Raw genomic sequence first — 13838 nt, forward strand, 5'->3', positions numbered from 1 at the left:
TCACACTGCCAGCTCTTTCCTCGACGCTGTCTGGTCACGCTAGCAGAGACTAAATCCAGAGTGGCGCCAGCACACAAACACACACAACACACACACACACACACACACACACACACACACCCAAGAACCCAGCACAAGTCACCAACCTCATTCACTGCTAATAATAATACGATGCTTATGACTTGAGTGGCCCCAGACAATAATACCCAGCACAGATACATACCTCCAGACACTAAGAGGTTTGCTTGACTCGATCTCTCACGTCTTTTACTGTCTGTGCTCTTTTGAAGCCTGTAAACGTGCACCACATCATGTTATTCATTTTGAAAAGCTGCAAGCAGTCAAAGGGTCTTAAATGTCAAAGGTTTGGAGTTTGAATGATGATAATATTAACATGCATATTAATTTCCAGTCTCTCTCTCTCTCTCCTCTCTCTCTCCTCTCTCTCTCTCTCTCTCTCTCTCTCTCCTCTCTCCTCTCTCTCTCTCTCTCTCCTCTCTCTCTCTCTTGTACATATGAAAAAAAAGAATACTCGTCAATAGTTGTATTCACTGCCTATAAAAAATTTCAACCGCAGCAACAAGCCTTTCACTGAACAAAGCAACAAAGCCTTTTATTACAATGAACGACCCTAAAGTAGTCAAGTCAGCACGTGGCAGTACGACCTGCACCCCACGACCCTTTAGCAACCCATCCGACAACCCTCCGATGACCCGATATACGACACTTAATCTACGAACTGCAACCACCATCACCACCACTCGGGATCCATACAGTATTACCAACCCACGCTCTCTGAACACCCCTACACTAAGCCAAGAGCATGGCCGAGTGTTGGGCTACGTGGAGGATCATGAGGTAAATGACCCGTAACTTCTTATGTGTTGGCGTGTGGCGGAACTCACCTGGTGCACCTGGTGATGAAGGGGGAAAGGTGCTAATGGAACTTTCAATTAAGCTGATGAAGTATATAAAGGGTATGTTGTGCCTTACGTTCCCTTACTACGGTCTTCCTCATTCTGGTGTAAGGGGAGGTAATAGTGCTAGTGCTTCTCTACCCCGTCTTTCTTAACCCTTTCACTATTAGACTATTTTTTCCCATGATTATATATGTAAATTTATCAACCCTTTACTTTTGTACTTGTCCCTTCAATAGTTCCCCAGCCTCGAGGAAACAAAATTAACTTGGTATTCTTTCGTTTCTCTCTTTCTGTTCTTGCAAGTATTTTTTTTTTTTTTTTTTTTGTATTCTTTCGTTTCTCTCTTTCTGTTCTTGCAAGTTTGTTTTTTGTTTTTTTTTTCACACTTTTGGATGTTAGTGTGTTGACCATGGCAGTGAAAGGGTTAACACCTTACTGACTCTTGCACCTGATGATGCTTCAGGGAGAGACTGGCGTTTAAATGGTTACTGGGGATGGATATTTACATTCTTAGACTTGCCGTACTTCATTAATATCAGGTTGTAGTCGTTGTAGTAGAAGTTATAGGGTTTTTTTTTTTTTTATAAATATTTCCATGGTTCTAATAATAGTTTGACAAGAATCTAGCGCCTAAGGAAGAGAGACATTTAACAAGAACCCAGCACCTAAGGGAGAGACATTGTTATTAATATCACCAATGGAGGGAAAATGTTTACAGGGTGAATAAATGCACAAGGGAAAAATGTCATGGGAGAATATGGCAGTACCCTCGTGAAAGATGGTGGAGTGGGGGGCGTTGCAGGATAGGTACGAGTGGAATGGACGCCAGCTATAAGGGTTAGGTTTAAATAGGTTTAAATAATAATAAATTAACACTACCAATACTATCACATCAGTCCAAGTCATCCACAAGAATACTCGTACATACGTACATACTTCCCCCCAATGACGCATCCGAACCACAGTGAATGAGCTAACCAGTTAAAGCATAAAATGGTTAAATAAATATGAGATTGCGTTGGTTGACTGAACGATCCAAATCAAGTATAAACAAGAAATTAACTCGTGTTTTCTACGTACTACAAAATTATGAAGTTGCTTTTTTTTCTAGTTCAGAATTTACCCCCATCAGAAAATATGGGAGTGTTTTGGTTGAATGTTTACCACGACAGCACACTCTCTCTCTCTCTCTCTCTCCTCTCTCTCTCTCTCCTCTCTCTCTCTCTCTCTCTCTCTCTCTCCTCTCTCTCTCTCTCGCCGCGTGTTGCCCATCCCTCCCTCCCTCCCTCCCTCCATCCCTCGGCTCGGAGCGACATTCCATGCCTCTCGCACCTCCGGCAAGCGCCCCGCGAACAATGCGTGGGAACTCTCTTTTTTATGTATGGAGTCGAAGGGGAGGCGAGAGAGAGAGAGAGAGAGAGAGAGAGAGAGAGAGAGAGAGAGAGAGAGAGAGAGAGAGAGAGAGAGAGAGAGAGAGAGAGAGAGAGAGAGAGAGAGAGAGAGAGAGAGAGAGAGAGAGAGAGAGAGAGAGAGAGAGAGAGATTAGGGGAAGGGGGGCGATGAGAAAATAATTATGATGGTTAAAGGGAGAGGAAATAACAGAAAGAAGGAAAAAGAAAGGAGAAAATGAGAAAAATGAACGAGTAAATAATAAAATGTTGAAAGGAAAAGGCAAGGAAGAGAGGAATAACAAAGAATGGAGGGAAAAGAGAAGGAAGGAAGGAAGGAAGGAAGGAAGGAAGGAAGGAAGTTGAGAGAGAACAACTAAGCCAAGGAAAGACAGGTGTTCTGATGCCAATGTAATATAAGTGAACTGGCAAATTTATTGAATATTGCAATGCGACAGGTGTGTGGTTCGCGCTAATATTCACTTATGGGGTGATTAAATTGCTCTCTCTCTCTCTCTCTCTCTCTCTCTCTCTCTCTCTCTCTCTCTCTCTCTCTCTCTCTCTCTCTCTCTCTCTCAACACACTACTCCCCCAGCCCCTCAACACAACACAACACTCCTCTGACCCCTCACCACAACACAACACTCCCCAGCCACACAACGCAACACACTCCCCCGGCCACACAACACAACACACTGCCCCAGCCACTCAACACAACACAACACAACACAACACAACACACTCCCCCGGCCGCTCAACACAAACAACTGTCAGAACACACAAATCATGCCCCATTATAGACCATTTAAAGAGAAGAAAGACAAAGAAATTACTATATTCATCCCTAATTTGTCATAATCAATAGAATAAGATTAAAATACGCTGTAGAGAGAGAGAGAGAGAGAGAGAGAGAGAGAGAGAGAGAGAGAGAGAGAGAGAGAGAGAGAGAGAGAGAGAGAGTCACTCATGCGTAAAATACATGATTAAATAAAATGAATAAATAAATAAATGAAACCACGAAAAAATCTTACGCTAATTTTCATAACCAGTAGAAAACAGGCGCCCATGTCAACACGTTATCACACGCTGCCTATACAACCCAACACACCCACTCCTGCAGCCATTTACGTGCCGCCCACCACCCCTACAGGTAAGGTATGCATACACGTGCCCCGCTCATAGCCAGGTAATATTGATATGCTTGCGTGTGTATAATTACCTGTCATCGTGCAGCCCTGGAATTCACGTGGAGATCAAAAGCAGAGGTAGTGATGAATTACAGCTACACACGAGGCATTCAATGTTTACTAAGGATAATAATGCCATGATTTCCGACTTTTCTCTCTTCATCCTCATGTTCTTTTTCTATTTCTTTACATAGGAAAGACTAATATATAAAACACCACCATGAAAAAAAAAATATTTAAAGTGCACCAGAAAGTTAAGTGGAATATGCTGTGTGTGTGTGTGTGTGTGTGTGTGTGTGTGTGTGTGTGTGTGTGTGTGTGTGTGTGTGTGTGTGTGTGTGTGTGTGTGTGCTGCCAGGGTGATGTCGACACTGACGAGGAATAAAAGAGCCAGCACACACACACACACACACACACACACACACACACACACACCTCACTACTACACCACTGGCCCCTGTGTGACATCAAGTAGCAACCACTGTCTGGAGAATATCTACAGTCTACATCGTGCCTGCCTGAGAGAGCTACCCGAGTCTACAGCGCTTGATAAAGAAAAAAATAAGGAAAGAAAAAAATAAAGAAAAAACAAAGACGGGTAGAAAGGCAAGCAGAAAGAAGCAGACGATGGGAAATGTTGATAAGAACAGGGTAATGACAAAAGGAAGGCATTATTCCATACATAATGAATACAAGAAAAGAAAAACTCAAGTGAAGAGGAACATAAAAACGAAAGCAGACGATACGGAACACTATTAAGAGTATGATGACGAGGGAATAGCCGCATGCATAATAAATAAAAGAAAAAAACAAGTAAAGGGAAAAGGTAAGTGGGGGAAGCAAATAACGACAGAGGGAGACGATGAGAAAACCTGAAAAAAGCACTGAGGTAAGAAGAGTGCGATGACGAGAAGAAATTACCCCATGCATAAATAAACAGGATTACACCGAAAAAAAAAAAAAGGTGCGGAAGCAAACAAGGACGAAGGCAGACGATGGGAAGACCAGAGCAGGTACGGCGAGGACACTGGCGACAGAAAGACAAGCAATGACACGCGAGTATAAAAAAAAAATAAATAAATAAATAAATAAATAAAAAACGGGTGGTGAGGGGTGGAAACAAGAAGTGGTTGGGTACTTAATGAATCAACTTGATAACTCAGAGCTAGACTGCATTATGGAAGGTTAAATGTCTGGCGTGCACGTGCGAGAGTGAGCACCAACATACACATACACAAAAAAGAACCATCAATCACCATTACTATACCAGCCGCTGCCGACACCTGGCCTCCGCGACCGCCAGCCAGCCAGCCAGCCAGCCCCAGCCCAGCCCAGCCCAGCCCAGCCCTAGTCCTCCCCTCACCACCGGCCACGGAGCCTATACCCTGCTGCTGCTGCTGCTACCACCACCACCACCACCACCACCACTTCCACTTCCACTTCCACCCTGACGATTCTGCTGGTCTGAGAGAGAGAGAGAGAGAGAGAGAGAGAGAGAGAGAGAGAGAGAGAGAGAGAGAGAGAGAGAGAGAGAGAGAGAGAGTTACGTATTTTACTTAACGAAATCCAGTGATAACTAGTGACTGCCGTACAAGAATCAACAATAACCTACACAATACCACCACCACCACCACCACCACCACACTTCTCAGGCAACTCGCACCCGACAGGACCCACAAGCCTTGATCATTCCACGCTGGAGGGGCACCACCACCACAACACTACAGGGTCTGCCGCGCCGCCCCAGCCAGCCAGCCAGCCAGCCAGCCAGCCAGCACACCACGACTCCTCACCGATACGTAATTCAATACATTCGTTTTCAATACATGCAAACGCCTCTACCGAACATGACAGCGCCGGCCGCATGTGTTGATGGCCGCCACCACGGACATGAACACAGACACGTTCAGGGCAGTGGGGAGAGAGGGAGCACCACCACGAGGCGATCCTTGTAAATTTACTGCTATTGCCTAGGTACTAAATGCTCCCTTCTTGTCCTTTTTAAATTATTGTCACGTAAGGATACAACAGTAAGAATATTCAGTGTGTTCTCTCTCTCTCTCTCTCTCTCTCTCTCTCTCTCTCTCTCTCTCTCTCTCTCTCTCTCTCTCTCTCTCTCTCTCGTACACACGCAAACTTTGAAATTCATGGTACATAGTTTATCCTAAGAAATTATAAAACACACACACACACACACACACACACACACACACACACACACACACACACACACACACACACACACACACACACACACACACACACACACACACACACACACCCAGGTGGCGGTTTACCTGTGTTACCTAGCAATGGTCAGCGTCCTTGCTATACCCCCTGACCCTTCACTTCAGGTCCTCACTCAGTCGGTGCCGTTAGAAGGGCTTCCCCCTCGCTCACTCGCCGTATCCCTCTCCGCCGCACAGCACATTGGTAATTACGTCCCCCAACCGGCCAGTGGTCCTCTCGGGGAGTGACACCTGGCGCTAAGTTAATCACAGGTAAGGGTATTCTTCTCTGGGTATGCTGGTCAGCGGCCTTGAGGATTAGTGTTTGGGCGTTTGGGACCCAGTACTTCTCCGCACACGTGTCTCTCGGCAAACACCCCTATGCTGGTATAGGCGTGGTTACAAGTGGTTAGATACATGTCCACTATCATGCCGCACTCTCGCCCTGTGTTCAGTCCTCAGGCATATGTTTCCTGAACCAAGAATGTGTCGGCTGTCAGGTTTTGTAAGACAGTCAACACACGAAAGGATTTAAGACTGGGGAAACACACTGCCGGAGTGAGCACAGCAGGTGACTTACTGTTCGCTAGCTACATGTCCCTGATCCAACAATGTACTGGGCGTTAGGTTTTGTAAGGAGATTCATCAGATCAGAGGACGTAAGAGTGACGGAGCACACAGTATTGCAGGAGTGAGAGCAGCAGGTTACTTGACTTGTGACCACGACTGTACATCCGCACCGTGCTGTACAACCCACACTGTCAGTACAACACAACTTTGCCAGCAGATATTTACAATTCGTACTCTAGACTCGTTGCTTTCCTATTATGAATTTATTTGTCAGATCTTGATTTTTTTCTTTATAATAAAGTATATTTATTAAACTATCACTAGAATCATGGAAACGCTCTCGAAAACCATAATCGCTACAATCCATTAAAGGACATCAAAATAAAAGCCCCACAAACAACACTTTTCGTAAATTACACCTTTCCCTTCATCACACTTTGCCTACGTAACTTTCTCCTGCAGGTGTGTTCAGTAACAGCAGGACCATACAGCACCCTGCCAGACAAAAGGCTCCCAGAGTGGCCAGGAAAGGGACGGGCGAGGCAACCTACTAAGAGCGGCTGACTTGAAGTGTTCCTGTGTGGAGTGCAGCGTGGGAGGAGACGAGCCCAAATAGCATCAGTTATCAGCATCATAGTCTATACAACGTGATTCCAAGGCTATTCTCTACGTTTACTACAGTCAACGTGATTACCATAGCCGGTGTTGCCATATACAGCTTCCCGGTGCCCCCTTCGATGCCTGGTGGGTGAATCACTACAGTAAATAGAGAACCGTACGTGTTATCAGTTTATACCTATACAAATTAGGTGGCGTAGTGATAACAATTAAGTTTAGTTGAGTGAATACCGAGTAGCTTTCATACTGACTCCTTAATTTAGTGGTGGCATCGCACAATTTTACAGAGCAGAAACACTACAACCACAGAGGCTTGAACAGTTAACCACTCCCTTTGATGGCAACGTCTCACTCAATTGTTATCAACACTTGCAGCATTCTATTTTATTATGCTTGAGAAGCCTTACCAGTCCAGGGGTCAACAGCACCCCCTCCCAGTAAGCCCTCGTCCCTCCACCCCCTCCCCTTCCGCACACGCACACAAATCTCGATGCCTCACTAATCACTCAAGAGAAACGCAGCACGCCCACACTTTAAATACTTCATAAACTCTTTCTTTTCTTTGCATGACTGCGTGGCCTAACCCAGCTTCAACTGATGCACAAGCACAACCAAGCCGTTTCTTGTTAAATTTACGATGCAAATTAGTAAGAATCTGAAGTGAACGAAAAAGACATCATAATTCACTAAATACAAGGACTACTACTACTACTTGTACCACCACAATACTTACCTACAACTGAAGAGGTAACACACACAGGTCAACGATACAGCCAGTCACATTACTGCAGTGGCGGGCGCAGCAGGGAAAGGCACATAGGGAACATGAAAAGCCAACCCACAGAGGAGTTACTGTATAAAGCTCAGTGAGGGCTTCATTCTTGCCCTGTTGGCGATTGGTTGAGGGACAGAGAGGCACTACAAGGGAGAGGAGGAAACGGGGTGAATGGGGAGAGAGAGAGAGAGAGAGAGAGAGAGAGAGAGAGAGAGAGAGAGAGAGAGAGAGAGAGAGAGAGAGAGAGAGAGAGAGAGAGAGAGAGAGAGAGAGAGAGAGAGAGAGAGAGAGAGAGAGAGAGGCTTATCTCGCTCACACCCGCACAATCCTGAACTTCAAAATAAAAACATACTCGCATCAAAACACCAGTTAATTAGGAGTTCAAAACTTAGCTACCTACCTACCACGTCTTAACGAGAGCTTCCTTTGCACTATTACAAGAATGACGAGATTAGTGGGTTGACTGCTGCCTGTCTACTGAACCTACAACAGCTCCAGGAACCTTTGAACCACGTACGCCATATTATAAAAGTAATCTAGAAAAAAAGGAAAGAAAGAAAGGCGAATAAGAGACTCAATTGCATAGGTAAAGTGTCATAATTTTTCAAGTGTTATGGCTTTATGGAGTTAGATATGCTATGTGGCTATTGGGTGTCTTCAAAAAGATTTCACTAATAACAGGTGTAATTAGGTAGTTCATTTCTTTTAGTGGCTGTATTTTTTTTTATTAGTGAAGTTGTTTAGGAAAGTTAACTCAAGTCTATCAGTGTCATACTATTAAAGAGTTACTAACAGAGGGTAATGAATGACGGCAGTATAAAGAATTGTTTAAACTGGGATGTGTGATGAGTGTAGCTTACCACAAACAGCCCCCTAAGCGCCAACATGTCTGCTGCTGTTTGCTATTTTCCCTGAGTGGCGTTCCCCAGGTATCAGCACGAACACCAATCAGGTTTCGTAGACTAAATACTAATAGCACTAACAGCAGGTCCTTCAGCTGAATCACATAAGGGAATGCATGAAACTGTTTCCCCATCTAGTTCTTTGAAGATGTTGAAAACCTACCCAATGTGAAAACGCATTAAAATAAACAAAAACAAATAAATAAAATGTTAAAAAGATAAGTATATCAATAAATTATCAATGGATTCGATGTAAGCATATGAAGCAATACTAATCTTTCTTTTAATAATAATAATAATAATAATAATAATAATAATAATAATAATAATAATAATAATATTTCATACCTTTCAGTGGCTGCATTTCTTCCCTTTTTTTTCAGTAACATCGTAAGGAATTGTTAAGCAAAAGTAACAATGTCATTAGCAGTAAAAAATAAATAAAACAAACAAGCAGCAAATATAGTGATAAAATTATACATCTTCCTAAACACAAGCCACAAAAATACAATAAGGTCAATTTTTTTTCCCCACTAGAACAAAAAAGGGTCAGAGGTACAGTGGAAGGGGGAGCGGGGAGAGGAGATTACATGACAAGACTAACAGAATACCGTACAGGGAAGAAGATAATTCATTTAGGCTCTATATAAACTCTTGCAAACAGAAGGGGGAAAGGGACCTGACCAAAATACAATACTGAGGCGGTAATGTGATATGACGGAGGTGCAGGGGTGTGACGCGTGCTGATGTGACGTGGTGGCGTGAAGAGGAAGTGAGAGTCTTACCTACGTGATGGAGTATGATACGTGCTGATGTTGTGGTGGTGACGTGATGTTGTGATGTGTTAGTGGAAGTGTCAGTGGTGAAGGAGTGTGGCATGCTGAAGTAGTGGTGACGTCATGTTGTGATGTAGTGGGATGTGATGGTGGTTAAATGTGACAACTGATGTGATGTGAACGTGTCGTGATGTGATGCGGGAATGGAAGCGTCACGTGATGGATGAAGTTACGTGATGATCAGACATGACAAACCCATATGTAAAGACTAACAACTTCATTCAACCATTCAATCACATCCTAGAGGAGAGACAAATCTCCACACTGCCTCAGAAAACGGGGAAGACGGCAATGAACTAAAGGACACGAAGGGCGAGCCGCGACGTGAGGACTCAGCGTGACACAAGCAGACGGTAGTACAGAGACCTCAGGAAACTTCACTCAAGATGGTAACAATTAGTGACACGCCACCACGACGCTCTTCCTGAACCTGCTGTGGGTGCTGACATGCTCCATACACCTCTAGAAGGGAAGGAGCGTGTGTGGTGTTGGGTGTAGCTGTGCAGGAACCGTATGGCGAGCACGGTGTTGGTGGGAGCGGGGAGTGAAGGGGAGAACGGGGGCGGGGGTTAAGCGGTCCTTCAAAGGATGGGAGGAGGATGCAGTAAAGGAAGGAAGGGGAGGGTGGTGAGGAGAGGGAGGGAGGGAGGGAAGGGAGAGGGAAGGGAGAGGCAGGCCAGTTTGTAGTCACCGTTGTCGTGGCGGGGTTGTAATGCTGGACGATGGCCGCCAGCTGGAGGAAGGTGTGTGTGTGTGTGTGTGTGTGTGTGTGTGTGTGTGTGTGTGTGTGTGTGTGTGTGTAGACTGACTCCAAGCATTCATATGTCATCTACATACTACACCTTCTGTTTCAATATCACCTATTCTGCCTTTACACACACACACACACACACACACACATTCCTTAGGGGGAGAGAGAGAGAGAGAGAGAGAGAGAGAGAGAGAGAGAGAGAGAGAGAGAGAGAGAGAGAGAGAGAGAGAGAGAGAGAGAGAGAGAGAGAGAGAGATTTAACAGTTTAAACTTCCGAAGAGAAGAAGAAGAAGAAGAAGAAGAAGGAGGAGGAGGAGGAGGAGGAGGAGGAGGAGGCGCGATCATTACAGCATTCCTATACAGAAGAAGGGTGCGGAAGGAAGGAGGGAGGAAGGGAGGGAGGGAGGGAGGTGGTACTACACTACGGGAAAGGACGGAATGGGGGCGAGACGCACAGCTCTGTCACCTGGGGAGAGGCTGGAAGTGTCTGTCCCACACGAGGGGTCGGGGAACACCTCACAGGATCAGCACAACAATAGTTCCCAGGGATTTAAAAAGACGCCCCCTTTTCCCCCTTGGTTTTCTTCCCCAGACGAGTTCAGTTCTCAGGATTCCTTTCATATCCTTCATTCAAAAATACATCCCGTAATTCAGAGAGAGAGAGAGAGAGAGAGAGAGAGAGAGAGAGAGAGAGAGAGAGAGAGAGAGAGAGAGAGAGAGAGAGAGAGAGAGAGAGAGTTACCAAGTCGTAATTTTAACCATGCTTTCACCCCTCCCCCTCTCCCCCCGCCCCTCAATCGTCTCAATCCCCCCATACACATGCTTCTCGCTCCAGTTTCCGCTACATCTGGTGAGGAGCAAAGAGTGGAGCCAGCCTCGCCTCCTGCCTCGTTCACTATGGGGCAACTGACAAGATATCCATGGCAAGGCAGCAGTGTGGCCATTCCTCCCGTGGGCGAAGTGAACAAGAGTCTATATTTCTGCGAGAAGCTGATGTACTTATGACGCGAGCTGAGGGGATGAAAAATTTAGTAAAAGAATAGGAATAAATTAATACAGTAAGGAGTGTAATGTGTAAAGCAGAACTAGAGGTATGATAACAACATAAAACAAAAACAACAACAAGAACGACAGCAAAATGTCTAAGAACCTTTATAGAGTAAATATACAGACGTTGCTTCATTCACAAACCATAGCACAATCTCTCTCTCTCTCTCTCTCTCTCTCTCTCTCTCTCTCTCTCTCTCTCTCTCTCTCACCCAAGTCACCAAACCGCCATTCCTCACAAGGCAAAAGGAAAGGGTGTGTTGTAAAGGGTGCGTGGGGTGAAATGAAGGGGAGGGGATGAGAAAGGAAGTGTGGGGATGGAGGAGAGAAAGAGCAGAGGGTGGGTACAGACGGAGCTAGGGAAGGGAAAAAAAAGTTGGATATGAGGATGAAAGAATTGAAGGAGGGAGAAAAGGGGGTGAAAAGAAAGAGAGGGAGGGAAGAGGAACCTTGGTATAAATAAAGGTTGGGGTGAGGTGATGGAAGAGGGGAGGATGGGGTGCGAAAAGTTAGGGAAGGGGGGAGAAGGGAAGGGAAGGGGAAAGAAGACACGAAAGGCTGGAAAGAGGAAGCAGGAAATGAGAATTAGAGGGGCGTGGGCTCCATACCGACGAGAGAGAGAGAGAGAGAGAGAGAGAGAGAGAGAGAGAGAGAGAGAGAGAGAGAGAGAGAGAGAGAGAGAGAGAGAGAGAGAGACTAATGAACCACCAGCCTTCACATGAACGCATGAGCACCTCCTCCGCCTCCTCCCCGACCGTTCCCACTGACACCTGTTGGAAGGCTGGTGGTTGAGAGAGAGAGAGAGAGAGAGAGAGAGAGAGAGAGAGAGAGAGAGAGAGAGAGAGAGAGAGAGAGAGAGAGAGAGAGAGACTTCCACAGCGGCATAAATGTGAGACGCGAGGGGGGACGGTTCATGGTGTTGGGAGAGGGGAGGAGGGCAGAGGAGCGCGGGAGAAGCGAGCGACGTAGAGATGGGGAGAGGAGGGAGCGGGCTGTACGCTGGAGACGAGCGAAGGTGAGAGGGAGAGGATGGAGCGCGAGATAGAGGGGGGGGAGTGGGGTGAATGGGGGAGGGAGGATGAGTGAGGTAACGGGGGTAAGTGGTTAGGAGCCGGAAAAAGATAGGAGGGGGTTGTCTGGACCAGTGGAAGGAGGACGGGAAGGGGGGAGGGGGCTGTGTCGGTTGTGGATATGCGAGAAGGCAGGATGGGGAGGAGGGAGTCAGATGAGGATGGGGGAGAGGATAGGGAGGGGAGTGAAAGGCAGTGAGGGGGAGGGAAGGGGGCGGCAAGCATGTCCTAATCCCAAATGCTGACTCATCGCGGCGGCGGTGATAACACGCGGGGAGGGAAGGACAATAACTCAGCGGAAGCGTGAGCGGGGAGGGGCAGGGATGCCATGTGGTGCGGGGAGGTGGGGCAGGGAGGGAAGGAAAGGAGGCGGGTTGCCGAGCGGGGAGAGAGAGAGAGAGAGAGAGAGAGAGAGAGAGAGAGAGAGAGAGAGAGAGAGAGAGAGAGAGAGAGAGAGAGAGATATGGGGGGTAGTAGGGGAGGTGGGGTGAGGGTAGTGCGGGCCTCCCCCTCCCCGTCACCCGGGTCGGGCGCCAACACCCGGCGGCAGTAGATGCCCTTCCTGCTCGCACGCTGCTCGTGCAGGCCACGCAGGATTCGCTCGCCACTGGTCTGCCACAGCCGCCTTATCCCTCACCCACCCACAGCCACCATCGCTTGGGTGTGAGCAAGGCGCCCACGCTCTGTAAAGGCGTGCGAGGGGCGGCAGGAGACAGCAAAAGGGACTGAAAGTGCGGCGTGGCGGCGGGTGGCCGCGGCTGCCTGGCCCGCCGCGGTATATCTGGTCACTTCCTGCCCTCCCACACCTCCCCGCCGGGCTAGCCGCCCCCTGGGCAAGCAGCAGGGGCACAGCGCCTCAGAGTTCTGGGCTCAGAACACTGCTACACTTCTTCAGTCTCACGCTGTAGCCGAAAAATCAATGGCAAGTCGAAGCCGAGGAAGTCAACAGAGCGCCGTCCGCCATTTTCTTCCTGCAGAGGTCACGATGAGTGGGAACTGTACTTTTGACAGATTTCACATTACATACAAAGTAAAGCCACGAGGCGCCGCAGCGAACAGTAAGGACTCTGAAAGAAAATTACCTTTATCTTTAGCCGTGTTAGTTCTCACCTGACAGTTGAATGAGCACACTGTAATCCTAAGCGTAATCCAGGCACGATATATCTCCCCCACCACTTGCTCGAGCAACACTGAGCGGCGCGCGAGCTCCGAGCCTCCGAGCCGCGGCCCACGACAGCCCTGCTCGCTGCTCCCGAATATCAAGTGGAGACTTTTACGCACCGCTTTTCCGATATTGCCTTCCCTACTTTTCCGTCTTTAGCTCTCTGTTCCATACGAAAACTTCCTGCTCTGAGCAATCTAGTTCCTGACAAAGCTGTTCAGTCCTAACATATAACACAGAACCATATGTTGCCAGTTCAAGATGATCTACGGTTCTCGTTTCTACATGTAATAAAGTGTATTCCATATTGACGACACGGACAGAGAGTGCTTTGGTTAAGGAACACGAAGGCAAAGTTTCATGGTGAAGGGAGATAGGGAGGCA

At 47.0% G+C, this 13838-nt stretch overlaps 1 protein-coding gene across 2 annotated transcripts in view; it reads right to left on the reverse strand.

Moving 5' to 3' along the window:
• LOC135108545 (mucin-2-like) overlaps window positions 1-13603 on the reverse strand; it is a 23322-nt gene extending 9719 nt beyond the window's left edge. Inside the window, exon 1 of one of the 2 annotated variants that reach the window (XM_064019675.1) lies at window positions 13403-13603. Coding sequence is in view for 1 of the 2 variants with exons in the window: in XM_064019666.1 (XP_063875736.1) it covers window positions 4752-4754 (3 nt within the window). In the remaining variant the exon portion in view is untranslated. Of the gene's footprint in view, window positions 1-4751; window positions 4833-13402 lie in introns of those variants that run through there. The other variant, XM_064019666.1, reaches the window with a different exon arrangement.
• Window positions 13604-13838: the final 235 nt, after the last annotated feature.

Source organism: Scylla paramamosain, chromosome 2, assembly GCF_035594125.1.
Source record: "Scylla paramamosain isolate STU-SP2022 chromosome 2, ASM3559412v1, whole genome shotgun sequence".
In the NCBI taxonomy this organism is placed as follows: Eukaryota; Metazoa; Arthropoda; class Malacostraca; order Decapoda; family Portunidae; genus Scylla; species Scylla paramamosain.